The sequence below is a fragment of the Haemorhous mexicanus genome, chromosome 5 (genome assembly GCF_027477595.1).
Source record: "Haemorhous mexicanus isolate bHaeMex1 chromosome 5, bHaeMex1.pri, whole genome shotgun sequence".
NCBI lineage: Eukaryota > Metazoa > Chordata > Aves > Passeriformes > Fringillidae > Haemorhous > Haemorhous mexicanus.
The window spans coordinates 13,647,531-13,663,431 of NC_082345.1; the positions used below are offsets into that span (position 1 = coordinate 13,647,531).

At 42.0% G+C, this 15,901-nt stretch overlaps 1 protein-coding gene across 1 annotated transcript in view; it reads right to left on the minus strand.

Annotated features, from left to right (window-relative positions):
- The window catches only part of AGK (acylglycerol kinase), a 35,521-nt gene that overhangs the window by 3,130 nt on the left and 16,490 nt on the right, over window positions 1-15,901 (minus strand). Inside the window, exons 7-13 of the mRNA XM_059845938.1 lie at window positions 15,229-15,323; window positions 13,135-13,204; window positions 12,280-12,359; window positions 10,193-10,250; window positions 7,752-7,896; window positions 6,581-6,678; window positions 3,769-3,839 (exon numbers count right to left, since the gene is read on the minus strand). Coding sequence (XP_059701921.1) covers window positions 3,769-3,839; window positions 6,581-6,678; window positions 7,752-7,896; window positions 10,193-10,250; window positions 12,280-12,359; window positions 13,135-13,204; window positions 15,229-15,323 — 617 coding nt within the window. The remainder of the gene's footprint in view (window positions 1-3,768; window positions 3,840-6,580; window positions 6,679-7,751; window positions 7,897-10,192; window positions 10,251-12,279; window positions 12,360-13,134; window positions 13,205-15,228; window positions 15,324-15,901) is intronic.

Below are 15,901 nucleotides of genomic sequence, written 5' to 3' on the forward strand. Positions count from 1 at the left end.
ACTCATGAAGAAACCACCATCATTTTATCCATTCCAAACAACACATCCAGTTTTGACAGTTTCTCTCTTCTGGTACCTGTGAGATTCTTATTTATGTACTGTACTTAGATAAGTGCTGCTTCCTCTACCACGTCTGCTGATGTCATATGTCACGTATATGATGTCACACAGAATGCAGTTTTCTGTCTTGGAAAGCTGATCTTGCAAGTGCCACGTGGTCTATTTCAAGGCTTAGGCTGCTGTCCTGTCACTGTCTCAGCTGTTAGAGACAGTGAGTTGTGATTCCTTTTCCCCACAAGTGCTGCTGCAGAGTGAGCACAAGCTCTGGGCTGTGCTGACCTTCCTCTGGCCTCCTGACTGACCACACAGTAGCCTTTTGACTGGCCACTGGCAAAGGGTACACTGCAACCCAGGCACCCTCTCAGTCTGGGCCCCTGTCCAGACAGACAGCAACACACAAATAGCAAAGAGAACAGCACAGAATTACAGTGGTAATACACCACAACTCTCAAGCATGGTGAAATTATCACAGATATTTCTCTGACAGGAAAAGCCTGCTGTCCCCAAATTTCCATCTCTAGACTGATATGAAAGAAGGGTGTATTTTAATATTGCCTAGCAAAAGAACTCACAAAAGCATGTCAGAATCTTCCTGTACACCAAGTCTTCTATGCTCCAAGGAAAGCAGTGCCTCTAAAGTCACAGAAAATCCCAGAGAAGAAACATGAGAAGCGAGGCTTGAAACAGGAGATGAAAATCAAAGACAAAGGAAGAAAAGCTAAGGAAAGGGCAAGGAAGGACGGAAGCAATATTAACTGTGGAAAGCTTGGTTTTAATCAAATATGTATGCACTAAAAGATTGATGAGTGACTGTGAGGGAATTAAACATCCTCCAGCAATATAAATTATAAATCATTGATGGCATGCAATACTGTCAGTTTATCCAGTGCTGTACAAACAAGCAGCAAGATTCCTCACTTGAAGTTTAACCTGCTTGGAGTTTATCACACAAGGTCCTAGGCACTAGATACATACAAGGCATACTCTGGTAAGTGAGCAGATTCTTTTGGCCAATGAAGGCACATGAAGCTCTAAAGAGATGTAATTGTGAGATCAAGGTAAACTCAAAAGAGCCAAGACATGGAATTAAAGATCAATCAAAGGAGAACACTGGTACAAGCAAATAAGACAACTCCACCTGCAGTGACTGCCCCTCTAGTGGTCCAGCAGAAAAAAAATCATAATTCATTTCCCTTAGACTCTGCTCCTCACTGAAGACCAGAGAGAAATGTGAAATAGCAACAAGATCAGAAGTCTAACAGCAAGTTTCCACTGATTGTTGCATCCCACTCTATGATGAACCACAAAAATACAGGCAGAGAGAGAACCACAACACCCACTGCACATAACACACAACCGGAAGGTCATTTTCATATCCAGAAGCTGCCAAGGTTAAACGAGTCAGAGTAAGACCTCTAACAAAAAAACCCCAGTTTTGTGCACTGTGGATGGTAACTGCAATCATGCCCTGGAGTGACAGCTCCCCATACTTTCATATACAGAATCTAAATTAGCTACCAGGATGTGGATTACTGATGCCACACTTTCCATGCCTGCTCCTCCTCCCTGCAGCACTTCTTAGTAAGCACTCCACAGTAAACAACTCTTCTTCCCCCACCTTATCTAAACATCAGCTCAATGGCTGCTGTGGATGCTCTTGTTCACACAGATCTGATCCACAGCCAGAGGGCACTTTTATACACCTGGGATGACCTCCTCCTTTCTTGGAAATCCAACAGCAGCTGCCCTGCAGCACACTGATGCATCCCCACACCTCCCCAGACACACGCACTGCCTGAGCCTCCATAGCAGTTTCCTGCTGGATGTGTGGTTTTCTGTGTGACCCATCAGTTCTCATCAGCTCAAGTCAGTGCCCTCTCCAATATAAAAACCCCTTGTTATCTGCACTGATAAGGTATTTCCCCTAAAAACCTTTTTCAACCCCCCAAATTCTGGTATTTAAACTATGTACAAAAAAGAAGAAAAAAAAAGAGCTGTTTCACACATGTCCAAAGACAAACCCTGTCAGTGCTAGGCAATGGGGGGCCTCTGATAATGGGTTTAACTCAAATCCAGCTGTCAAAGACACAGTGGGACCTCTGAACACCCTGATTCTGCCTTGAAACAACAGGGCACCTTTTCTCTGCTCTGACTCCTCTCTGTACAACTAACCATCCCCTCCCACTGCTCCCCCACACCTCTCTTTGTCTTTCTCTGTTACCTACAGGCTTTTTGGCACTATTTAATCAAAAGAGCTTGTTTCTCTGAACTTTGCTTGAACAGCTCAAAGCTTTCAGTACTGCCTCTAATTAGCTCTCAACAGCAGGGCTATGGTAATGCTCCTCAGAGGCTTTTTCTGCACGACACTGTAACTGCAGTCAGAAAATGAGCCACACTCCTGCAGGAAGCATGTCCAGTCACCACAGGAGGTATTATTTACACTGGGAATACACTTGAATATGCCTCCCTCAAGTCACACAAGCTCATCTACATTCTTCTGCCAGCAAACTGTTTGAGAACCCAGAATAACATCTCCTTTATGAGACCAGATTCCTCTTGCTTCTAAAAGGAAAACTGCCTCCTTCTTTCCCTCTGTAGCCTTCAAAGCAAACAAATCAGTCCCAAGTAACCACGGTCCACATGCTCATGCAATTTGAAAGCAGCTGCAGCAGGTGGTAACCTGACTTACAGTGTATGCATAGGTCTGAAGATTTTATTCCCACTGAGGATCCTGGGAGGCTCAAATAAGGGGCCTGAGTTGGCATCAGTATCATAAACAAGTATCTGGCAGGAATTATTAGGGTGATGACAAGCAGGTAAAACCGCACTGAAATCTTTCCATTGATTTCACTAGAGGGAGCTCGAAGACTGAGAAAACAGCAAATTAAAAGGTAATATGGAGAGGAGCTCCCCTGGATTTAGCAGGAAAATCTGTTGCTGGTAAAACCTGCACTGAAGATGCAATGCATTTGTGAGTGGGACTGTAAGAAGGAGCTGGAAAAGGCAGCTCTGTTTTGCTTCTTGTAAGAGCAGGAGTAACAGGCATACTCCAAGACAACATCACAAGCACAAAGGAAGCAGTAACGTTCACTTTCTCCATCCACTGCTTCTTCATACCTGCAGCCTTTCTTATTTCACATACAAGCAGGACCAATACATTTACTTAAAATCCCTGCTTAAATTCACATCTTCCAAAGTTCTTCCAGCTTAGACCTAATTTCCCCCCAAAGCTATTGAGGTAAGGAAGCTCTTTACTTAGAGGAGGGCCTGTCTAATTACAGTTCAAGAATTCCCAGGTACTGCTAGTACAAACAAACCAGCTCTATGACCCGCCTTTCAATCCACTGAGCAGCTAGGGCTAAGAGATTCTGGGCTAAGTCTGCACAGCTGCCTAAAAAACTCAGTAAGGACAGTAATATCCAAGCAGTACTGACTTACAGCTACAGGGGAAAAGATGAAAGGTACAGCAAACTCAGAAGCTAGGAAGAACTCCAGGTTCTGAATACTCCAGGTTCTGGAGTTCTGCCTTGTTTACAGAAACAGAAGATGAGTAAGAATTTTAAAGAATTAAAGTACTAGTCCCTGAGAAGCAGTACTGACTAGTGTGCTTTGCAGTCCTCTGCTTCTGAATCTCGCAGCACAGTATGAGAGAAAACCAGCACACTTTTCAGAGATCCTGCCCCCTTTCTGCAGCCTTCCCTTACTCACCCTCTGTGAACAAACTCCCCTTTGCTGACACTCTCTGCTTCGATGCAAATGTCCATGTAGTCCTCAGTGCGCTGTGCAAAAGGGATTCAGAAATCAAGCAGTTAACATCTGAAAATGCCACGCCCACGATACTGCAATATGTTCACACAATGGCCAGTCCTTTGTCCCCCAAAAGGAGGCAGAAGATGCATTTCTGCATTTCATGCTTTATTCAAATCTCAACTTGAGATTTGAATTAGAAATTACAGACAGTATTTTCCCATTAATGAATATTCAATAAATACCACAAGAAGTAAAATAATGAGTCACACACTTGGCTTCTTGTTACATTTAAAGACAAAAGCAGATCTCTTAGGCTTACTTATTTAATTTCTATTCAATGGGTCTTTCATGAATTTAAGCAATAGTACAATGATAGAACATTTGGTCACCAAACACCACAGTAAGAGAATTTTAAACAATACAAATTGGAAATCAAAATGTCCTTGGTAACAATCCTTTAAACTCTTTACTTAGCTTTCCTGTTTACAGCCTGCCCTTAAAGTGAGTATACAGTATAGCTTTTTCCAGGAAAGCAATTTTGATTAAGATGCAACTTATTTTTTTAATATTTTTGTCCTGGCAAAAGTTGTACTGTGCAAATGCAATCAAAATGACAAAAGTAAAAAGAAAATGCATCTATTAGTGTAACTTGGTTTATTCCTTTGCTGTTCTGCAGAGGTACTGCCTGAGCTGCACCTGTATGGCTTTATCAGCTTCCCTTCAATGGGGCAGCCTCTGCATGAATCTGAGGTGAGACACAGAGACAGGAGTGGCTGGCAGCAGCCAGCAGATATGGCCTGGTATTAATTCCAGAGAGCTGCTGGGCAGCTTTGAGGACTACACAGACAATGGTTTCAGGAGAAGGACTTTAATGCAGTAATAAGGGATTCACACTTGTAGAAAAAGAGATGTAGTATCAAGATACTTTCAACTCTAGAAACAGGAAAGTACAACTGGTCTAACATGAACCTGTACATTTTTCTAGGTTATACAAGAGACCTGAGAACCCTACATGACTTCCTTCTTTTCAAAACCAATATTAAAGTGCATCCCGAAGGTCTAAGGGAGACAAAACAGACAAAACCTCAGAAAGAGCATAAGGGAGTTTGTGGCAATCCGATACTTTTTCTGTTCTTGGTAGGTTGGTTTTTACTTTACATCACTGGCTCCAATCCAGTCCAACAACCAAAACTCTTCTGTTCAAGTGCCACCTAGAAACCACTAAAAAGTACCCAAATACTAGTCTCTGTCTAGCATCTACCATTACTAGGACACTAACAGTCCAAATCATAAACCACAATGAAGAAGAAACTAAAGTTCATGGTGGTATATTCTAAGGAGAAACCAGGAGAACATTAAAAAAATCAAAGTTGCCTGTTTGGGTTCTTTTGGTCTGATCCTACAAGATAACAAATCAATATATCTCACATTTTCATGTTCTTAAAGACCCCGACTTCTAAGGAAGAACGATTTTACAGTAAGTTCAACACCTCCTCTTAACCTGGGTATAGGGGCAAGGGTTTCCTGCACCCTTGAGGAGGAAATGCAGGGCAGCTCACAAATATAGGATCACTGTGTAAGCATTTTCCTGTAAAATTAAAGACTGACATCTATCCAAATAGCTTTCACAGCAGTAAAATTGCACGAAAACACAGGCATAAGCCAAAGAGAGGTTCTAAAACAATGAATGAACAGCATGAACGTACTGAGAAGGTTATGACAGGAACAGTTCCTTTGATGCCTTGTTTCTATTCTTTCAACCATCTGCACTTCCTTTCCTTCAAATCAGTGTAGCCCTGTCCTTTCCCTAGTACCAATTATTTTTAACTCCACTCTGCAAGTTTCAAAAAGAGAGAAAAATAAAAAAATCCAGCCAGACACTCAGGCTCAGCTTCCTTCTAGCAGCAGTGGATAAAAGAGAATCACTCTCACATAGGTGAAGAGGAAAAGGAATGCTTCTTGGTGCTTTTTTTACTCATGGGAAATCCTAAAACTTATTTGGCTACTGCAGCTTTGTACAAATTCTTTCTGATTCCACTGCATTCCAGTTTTACACTGGTCTCCTATGCTTTCACACTGGATCTGAAACTTGCCCATTCCTGGTTTCAATCATGGACCTCTGTAGCAAACACAGGGCCTGCAATGCCTCACTGGTGTTCAGCAGCCTAAGATAGGAAATGCCTGGTCATGATGACTGGACCTCGGAAGCCCCTCTTCCACCCTCAGACTCTTGCTTATCTCTCTGTAAGACTATAGGTCACATTGTCCTCGACTCCTACTATTGGACAATTTCTAAAATTCCTGTACCCTATATAAAGGGCTACTTTTGCCCAGCTCAGCAGAAGATGCTATCCCTGAGACCCTTCCCAGAAGATCTCAATAAGGACATCTCTGTAGAATCTCACACGTCCTTCTCCTCTCTCTCCCTGCTCTGCCAAAGGCACCTAGCAGGCTAAAGAGCTGAAATCACAAATGAGCTGAGAATCACTGAGGAGGTGATATCACCTAAGAGCCGAGCTTGCTAAGGTTGCCTGTGGCTCTGGAGCCTGCCTGAGGGGCCCAGACAGGTCCTGCTTAACTGGACCTCTCTGTCTTGGGCACCCACAGCAGCCAGGGTTGGGGAGACCCCGAAACATCAGAGTCGCGTCATAGACCTCTTCTTCCATGGAGCACTGAATGTTATTTATATACACCCAAGGATGTGAGTTTAGCAAGACAGAAGAACTCTGTGGGCAGGCAGCATTGGAATCCCATTATGTTATGGTCTTACTGTTAGATCAAGCTGCCTGTTCCGAGTTGCAATGGAAAGCTCAATGGTGGACAGCTTCAGCTCTTCCCAGTCCTCCGGGGCTACCTTCTGGGGGAACTCTGTGTAGCAGGAAGAGAAGGTATCAGTCATTAAGTGGAATTTAATGACACAGATCACTATGAAGCAGATGCCAGACACAAAAATCAGTCTGAGCCATTTTGGCCACTAGTTTTGTTTCTCTAAAACGTCAAAATCTCAAAAAACTGAAAGGAAGCTTAGGAGTACTGAACAAAAGAAAAAATACCATCAGCATTTACACAGTATCAGAGAAGACTGTCAAGCACAGTACATCACAGCCCCGTGAATCCTTATGTCCAGGGATTAACAGATCTCCTGGGCTGATGACAGGAACATTTAGAAAACCCATGAAATGCTAGTACCAAAAAACCAGGAATCCAGTGTTCAGGAGGCTGTGGTAACCCATTTTCTACAGGAGGAGCTCCACAGTTCCATGCTCATATCCAGGTCACTTGGTTCGTGCTCCTGCATGAATCACCTCTGCTAGCCAAGGTGCAAGTCTTAGCAGCAGACTGTGCAGAATACCCACTCTCCTTCCTCCTGTGGCCTGCCATGTGCACTGCTCAGACAACAGCCCAAGCCAAGAGAGGCTCAAGAGAACACAAAGTTTATGGTACAGAAAGAATTTAACATACTAAAAGAAATTTAGGCCTGGCCCAAATTTTACTGTTCTATTTAAAGTAACATTTTTTGCTGTGTGTCAGCAACTCTCCCCTCTGGAAAAACAAGGGCTGCTCCTCTCTGCCCAGCTCACTAAGAAGCCATGCTGCTGGAAGATTAAGAAGCTCACCCAGAAGTGCCAAGTATCTTCAACGGATGCCTCCACTGCAAAGGCAACTGTGAGTCCAGGGAATGCCCTGGGTTCTCTACAAGTGAGTATTTGCTTATGAGACCACAAACACTGGCAGGACTACTCTGTTCCATTTCTGACAGATGCCACTATAACTGTCTTGACAAAAATCACAATTTAAATAAATAAAAAAGGGAAACAAATAAATAACAGTAACAAAAAAGAGAGCAGTGAAGTGGACATGCCCTCCACACAACCCACCCACGGATGTGTTAGAGGAGTAGAGCCTGCATGTGAGTTTATGCCAGAACACACCCAGCCCACCTTTTGGAGATGACCAGTATGATCGAAGTCGTCTGTAAAGCCTCACATACAAAGGAGGTCTGGATGATTTCTCCTCTGGCTCTTCTGGAGGTCTCTCAGTTGGACCCACGTACATGAGAGCAGCTTGATGTTTCTGAGGCCACTCCTTGGATTTAAATGGAAAGAAAAGACAGAAGATAAAGGGCATTTTGTTTAGGGCATTTCCTGTTTATTCTCCTTAGTCCTGTAGCCCATGTATTGTGCATTCACACATACTCAGCCCCCCCCACTGCCTCAGCCTATTTCATGGCCCTGTAGTCTCCAGGTTCATTGGTGAGATGACATTTCTGCAGATCCAAAAAGACTACCCACAGTTCCCAAATCCACTAATCTAATCCTTCCCTGCACAGAAGTGAGGGCATTTTCCCCTCTATGAACAGAGGGTGAAGGAATATTTCCTTTGCTGCTGGTGTGGCAGGGTGACACAGCTGCTTCCGCCTGAAGGGAACAGCCCAAACCAGCCAGGTCAACAGTAATGCCTGAAAGCACAGTTGGTTTCTGCATGGCAAAAAGGCAACTTCAAAGAGCAGCTGCTCAGCAGGATCCAGTGCAAACAGACAAAGCCTACAGTGCTGTGTGCAGCCAAGGGGCACTAAAACCTGACGGGCCTTTGTTCTTCAGGAACTCAAACAATCCAGACCTGACCTGATCGTCAGGTGCTTCTAAACAGCAACACAACAGCTCTTAAGGCAAGTCACATGAGCTTCATAAAGCATCTTAAAAAAAAAAAAAAAAAGTACTAACACATTATTTTTTAGTGATATTTCAGATTCCAGGACCAGGGCTACAGTAGAATCTTAGCTTTTGTAATATCTCCAGACACTGACAAAATTTATTTCCTGCCATTGTTTTGAAAATAATTTCCGAAATGCTCCAAACATAGGACTTAGGGAGGGAATAGTTTAACTGGTTTTTAAATTTATATACTAAAACAACACAGCCAAGAGACCACATGAACTCAGTACAATTATTTTTCTATGTACAAAACTTCAGAAGTAGTTTTGGATCATATAGCACAGGTTGTTAAACTAATTCACCTCACACCTCTGAGAGCAAGGAAAGACTCCACTCTCATACTTACATAATAAACAGGACAAACAGAGGTTGTATCAGTAGGGCAATACACAAACAATAAATATTAATGATTAAATGGAAAAGCAGCAATGCTGTGATAATTTAAGCCTGTGTATTTTGGAAGAGATGATAACACTCATAACAATGCCCCTACCAATATCAGAGGTGATATTTCCAATTACACTTTTTTTCAGCTACAGGTCATCCTGTTTCAAGAGACACTCCCAGTAAAACCAGAAAATATGGTGTGGAGCAGCAAACACAAGCCAGGAAGAGATTAAACTCAACAGGCTGGAGACACTTCTTGCAGAAATTAACAAAACAGTAACATAAGAGGCACATAAAGTAATATGAGTATCACAATTAGGTGAGATCAAGTAGGAAGTTTTCTATCTAAATGGCTGAAGAAGTGGGCACTTCTCTTTAACCTTCAGCAGGTTAAACAGATCTTTTTAATGTACAATTAATAGCTCACCAGAGAAATTCACAATCACCACCCCAGATGAGCCTAAGGACTCAAAGGAAGTGGGAAAGGAGGCAGACAGAAAAGAAGAATAGGTTTCTACCTAGAGTGCCAGATCACAGAAGCATAACCTCAAATTTTCTGTGGATGACGGGGGGGGAAACCCATCCCAACTTTTCTGGATACATTACTATTAAGCCCCCTTTACAGGAGCTGCCTATAAAGGAAGCATTGACATTGTCACAAACGCATGGCTAGACTGCACTATTTGATCTAATGTACCAGCTCCTGGGCATTTTCACTGCCTTTCAGGAGGTTCCTTATATGTTGAGAGAAAAGGAAAACCATGTGAATGAAAATGCCTTACCTTTAATGCAGGTCAAATTTTAAACTTTCCAGGATCAATTTTAAGCAACAGGAAAGTTTAAGGCAAGATAAAAGCTATTCATGTTCATTTTACTACACAAGGAAGCCTGATTATCTATGTGCATGAGCAGTCTAATTATAGACCCTTCTGCCAGATGAATAAATCAGAGTGAAATGTTATTACAAAGAGTGTTGAGAAAATGTGGCTGAGCACTTTAGCACTTCACCACTGCGGCTCACCAGTTTCACAGGAGGTTACTGGCTTCCCACGGTGATCTTGCAGCAAAAATTTAAAAAAAATTTTTAGAAGTATTTCTCTTCCCCTTCCTCTCTTCAGAAGTAAATCTATCAACTGGTAGGCTTTTTAACAAGTTGAGTTTTAGCCCCATTTTATATTGTTACCAGAATCCTTCACGAAAGCTTGCAGACCGATTATACAAAGCAAAGTCAGCCTGTTCATTTCCCAAACAAAAACACTTTCCTTACAATTAATGTTTACCTTAAATATACTGAAAAGATGAGCTGCTTTGGTTTTCAGAGGCCCAAGGTACCAGTACCTGGAAAAATAACAGAAATAGAACTTTTAAGATATCAAGGGGTCAATACTGGGAAAGGGAGAAACTCTGCATGAAGTCAGAGCACACAGACTTGTCTGCCACTGAGTTAGTGCTTCCTGACAACCTTTAGCTTTTTGATACTCTAAGATAGTTTCTACACATCACCAGCAGCCTAGCAGTGACACCCCTATCCTGAGTTACACATCACCAAAATGCAGTGTATAATCTTCACTACAGGCAGCAGGACATCTCACTATCAGAATTTTACTTTGTTATGTGAGACAAGTGGAGATGATTCAAAGGTCTGTGGTCTAACAGCTGGTGGTGTGCATCTCCACTATATGCAATACAGCATATTTCCAAAGGCTGGAGGAAACAAACAAAAACCCAAAAGCTTCAGTGACAAAAGAACCAGCAAACATTCATTAGTCCCAAAGTAGTCTCACATCGAAATCGGGGGTTTACAAAATAAAAATCCTGCCAGCCACACAGCACTGTACAGAATCTAAAGATGTGATTGCATTTAGGCAGGCTTGGCACACATTTTGATCAGTGTCTTTCACCAAAGAGGGTCAACAAAGCACATTGAACACCACCAGCTCAAGAGTACTACAGATCTAAGGATCTCATTAACCATTAAGGCATGCAAATGTACCACCACTCCCCTCAAGCCATGAAATTGTCTGTAAAATAGTAATATAAGACAGCACCAGGTCTCCAGCAGCACAGTCCTTAGCAGAGGGATTGTCAGGCACACTTCTGAAACTGTGTCTTATGGCTTAACTCCCTTTGAGTTCTTTTCAGTTTAAGATCAGCTGCACTGGAACACACCAAATGTTTTTAGTCCAATAACCTATCTCTCATAGGGAGCAAAACTGGATGAAATGGGAAAGTACAAAAAGAGGACAAGCACACAAGAATTTTGTTCCAAGCAGACTCTGAGCACCTGTTCATTTGTTGCTGAAGTGCTTTCCAAGCTGAACATGTTTCTCTGCATTCAAAAACATTTATGGAAGGAAGCAAGGCTTGAGGATGTTCATGTGCCTCATGTACCAAAGGTGCTGTCATGCCTCCAGCACTGAGCCCAAAGGACTCTTACAAAAGGGAAGTGCTGCAGGGAAAGATGTGAAGGCTGACACCAAGAGAAAAGCAGGGCATGGGCAGGAAGCCCAGCGGGAGCGCAGAGCAGAGAGAAGTGCACTTCCTTGAACTGGGGGCTGCAATTAGCAGGAGAGCCTGCAGCACAGCAAAGACAGCACCTACACAGCCCACTAAGAATGTCCCTGGCCTCCCAGGGACAAACAACCTGACCATTTAATGCATCTCCCCCATCCCCTCTTAAACCTACTCAAACATTTGCCAGACAAACTCCAGAGGTCTGGTCTACCTCTTCCTTCCTGACAATGACAGCTCATTCACAAAGCACATGATATTTCCTTACAACTGAAATCTCTCCATAAGAAATGGAGGAGTGAGCTGCTTTGGCTCTGCTGCTCCTTCAGCAGATAATGCCTGTCATTTGATACACAGACACTGACATGTTAAGTGTCCATTTGGAGAAAGCCCAATAATTGAGTTTAGCATTCAGAGAATAGTCATCAGATAGCACAGTCCATGCCACTTCTGGCAGGAACCTAAGGCATTCCTGCTGCATCTGATGTCCCTTGCTGGAATTGAGTTTCAGAGTACACACACAGCTTTTCATTGGCAGATGATGAAAAACAATGGCCAATTACTTTACTTAGACTTTACTCAAGGGAGAGATTTTCCCCCTGTTACAATCTGAATAAAGTTCCAGAAGCAGATAGCAAATACTTAAAAGAACAGGTCAGCACCAAATACTTATTTCAAATTACAACAATTCTGATACATCTTACACTCCCATGTGTGTAATGCAAGATCCAGCAAGACTGGGTACCTCTGCCTGTCAGATGCCTACATTCAGAAAAAGACTTAAGAGAGGGGAGTGTGTCTTTTTGGGCAACAGAAACTAAAAAGGGTAGAGTTTCAAAAAATAGTATTTTCTTACTTGCTAACTTTAGCTCCTGCATCTCTGTAAGATCCCCATCTTAAACCAGAGACTGCAAACACAGGCTGCTCCTTTTCTCCCTGTAAAGAATAATAAACACTGCAAAACTGCTTTCTCTTACCTTTTTTCCAACTTTATTTTCTGAAGTTGGAAAAACAGCATTGCTACATAAAACCTTCTGCTAAATTTCTACAAAGAAATTTAACAGAAGAGGTATGACAAAGAGCTAACAGCGATAAAGCTTAGCAGAATTTAAGCACTACACATTCCATCTGCTCCAGGGAGGAATATAAGAGGTGAAGTTTTGAACAGGTAGCCTGACTTTGACTGCACACCCAGCAATGGCCATTTCATTTCGTGGATTTGACTGTTAGCCAAAAGCAAGGAGCTCTGCACAGCAACACAACACTCTTGCTGCAGAAATGTCCATTCTACAACTGAACAGAAAAATAATATTATGAAACCATACCAGGCATAGTCAAAGGTTTTCCAGTTTGGTATTTTTCCATTTGTCAAAGAAAGCTATTAACTTCACAATCCACATGAATGCATCAAATCAGCAGACAGCTACTGCTATCTCTCACCATTGCTATAGAAATACGACTGTAGTAAGTTTTGTATTCAACAATATTCTCAGAGTCTCAAAGAAAGGCAATGTTGAGGCATTCTAGTGTTTTCTTCTCTTTAGATTGTCTGATGCCATAGCACATGGTGGAGAAATGACTGCCAGCAGAACTGCAGATATCATAAACTAAAATTGATAACAGCAAGACACAAAAGAAAACCAGTCCATGTAAACATAAAAACATCAGAATGGGAGTTTTAGTTGGTTTCCAAGTAAGTAGATGCTTTCACCTTGATCTGTAAGACATCAAGTGGAACTGTCTCTCCTTTCAAAATGGCCAATGTAGCATTAGTAATATGTCTGCAAAACAAACAGGAAAAAAGCAAAGAAAAACAAACAGGAATAAAGGAAATGAGTAAACTTTAAAATTACTTTTTTTCCCCCAGCAAATTCCACTATGAGTCCAGGTAGGGCTTTTTTTCAGCAAAAGTAAAAAGCCCAGGGAAATGCGCTGCACTTAACTGAAATCAGAAAGCAAAATGGGTGGTTGCAACACATGATAAAACCTAATAAACAGCAAAATACAGAAAACAGTGAAAGGAAATTTTCAGCCTAAGCTTTTAAGATATTCCTCCTTTTTGAGCTAACCTGGGAGGTCAGAGGCCAACTGTGTTACCTCCTGTTCCAGACAATACACTAAGGACCCAAATCATGGTTTTATTTTAGTGGTAGCAAGTATTACAGCCCGGGAGAGAGTGGGACAGCATGACTGGTCGCAACTCCCATGTCCGAGATTGAACTGCATTAGTATGTACTAATTTATTTTATTTTAATCAATGTAAATCTACCTATCAGCAGTGCCCATATTGTTTAGGTCTCCATTAAGTTGTGGGCAGTAGCCAGGGCACTTTGTTATTTCAAGATGTAAAGGTTTTGTAACCAAAATGTCTAAGTCCACTAAATAGTCTATGTTCAAACCTTGAAGTATATACTCGATTGAAATCTCTTCTTTCTTTCCAAAGTTGGGTAATATTTAGTTTCTACACTGTATACATTTCCAGTGTCTCAGCTGGACAAGGAAAAAATGCAGTTTTCAGATCCACCCCAATATTCATGTGAATCAGTGGGAGAAACTGCCCTTGGTTTCATCAGGATTACAATACTGAGACAGATAAGGAAGCTGTTCTTCCCACAGCCTATCTTCTCTCCTAGCTCTTAACTTTCTCTAAGACCTTTACAGTTCCTACACTCCTAAGAGAGTGCTGAAGGAACCAAAGCCCAAATATTTCTTCAAAAAATATCACTCCTGCACTTCTTAACTCAGGTTCTGTCACTGGTGCGGGTTGTTAAGCAGCCTATTGACCAAATTACCTTCAACTTCTCCAGTGCGCTGCAGTCCCACCTGCACAGTTCATTACCTTGGCACAAGAAGATCATCCATTTCAAACAGCTTCTTTAGAACCCAAACATAAATTATTATTTTAATCTTAGCTGCTGATTACAGCCTTGTCCACCTTTCTGAGCTTCAAAGCACTCTGGTTGTTTTAAGGAAGGATGTTTTGGCAGTTGACTCATTGGTTTTACGTCTGATGGATAGCAGCAAAGGCTCCACAAAGAGAACAATGTTAATGAATTACTGGGAGAGTGAGAGTGAAAATATTTCAGGATCAAGAAGAAATATATTTATTATCATGAGAGGAGAGGAAGGGAAAAATTGAAAAGAAATGAAGTGTTGGGAAAAGAAAGATTGACTCCCTTTTCTAAAGTGCACAAAACAATCCTGCAGCAAACTGAACTGCAGACAACAGATACCATCACAGTGGATCATATCGAGGATGCTGAAGAATTGGGTTCTTGGATTACTGTCAGCATCAGTCCCACCACAGGAAAAAGTCAGTCCTGCTCTGCAAAAGTCAGTAATGGGATCCAACCTTTCCCATATTGTTGTATGCCTTACTTTGCAGGTCCTAACCCGGCTATATGTGGACCAGTTTCTAGAATTCTTAAGAGTGGAGAACGGGCAGAAAGAGGACTTATTTTTGGCTTATTTTGTCACATCCTTGCTATATCCTTGTCATACCCTTTCAGATATTCCTAAGAGGCTGATCCTTTTAATCCCTTTTTCTTTTTAAACTCTGAGCATCACATGATCACAGAGAAATTAGCCATAGCAAATGATGTCTAATAATACATACATTTCCTTCTTTTAATTTTTAGTCAGTTTTTGGAAGCCATTAACTCAGGTAAGTCCAAAGAATCATCAGGCTCTGCCCAGAGACTGCCAATTTCTATGTAACACAGAAGAAAAAGAAAAGCATCAAGATACCAAGAAGCACTGCTTCTTGAAAACAACCAACCATGTTTCAGAACCATGTCATACTTACTGGACTTGATTCGTGCTCTCAGGGTACAGTGTGTGGCTCAAAGTGCAAGTTTTTCCAAGGGGTATGAATCCTATAGGAATTTTACTGAAGGCAGCCTGGACACATAAGGAGAGTAAATTAACATTTGCATGAAGCTTACTGTGTGGAGATCACAGCTGTGTCTGGCATCACCCCTTTGGCACTGAGCACCAGGCACTTCCTCACACAATGACTCAGAACATGGCACCCAAATCTGTGAAGCCACCACTGCCAACTGGGTACAAAGGAGCTCTCTGTAATCATTAAGAGCATTGTTACATGCATTTTGGCAGCCACATCCCAACTAATGCATGGATTCTGTCAGCAATCTGCCATCTTTCTTAATACTGATGGTGGCATACCAGGCTCTGAATCCCATTTACCATTGCAGAAATTCCCCTCTGACGGAGTAACCTTGCACAGCAAAGAGATTTTCTCACTTAAGAAAATTTATTGATTGCTCTGTCATCCAAATCATGAAGCAGCAGAAGGTCTAATTTTTGGAAGTCACTGACCGTATTATTTTTCTGTACAGCTGCTCGGCAAAAGGGCTTGTTGAAGGAGCAGGTTATTACCATGTACCTCATCTCAAACCTTGCTTTTTGAAGCATGTCAGCAAAGCAGTGTAAACTACCCCATACCCCACTGCACCATG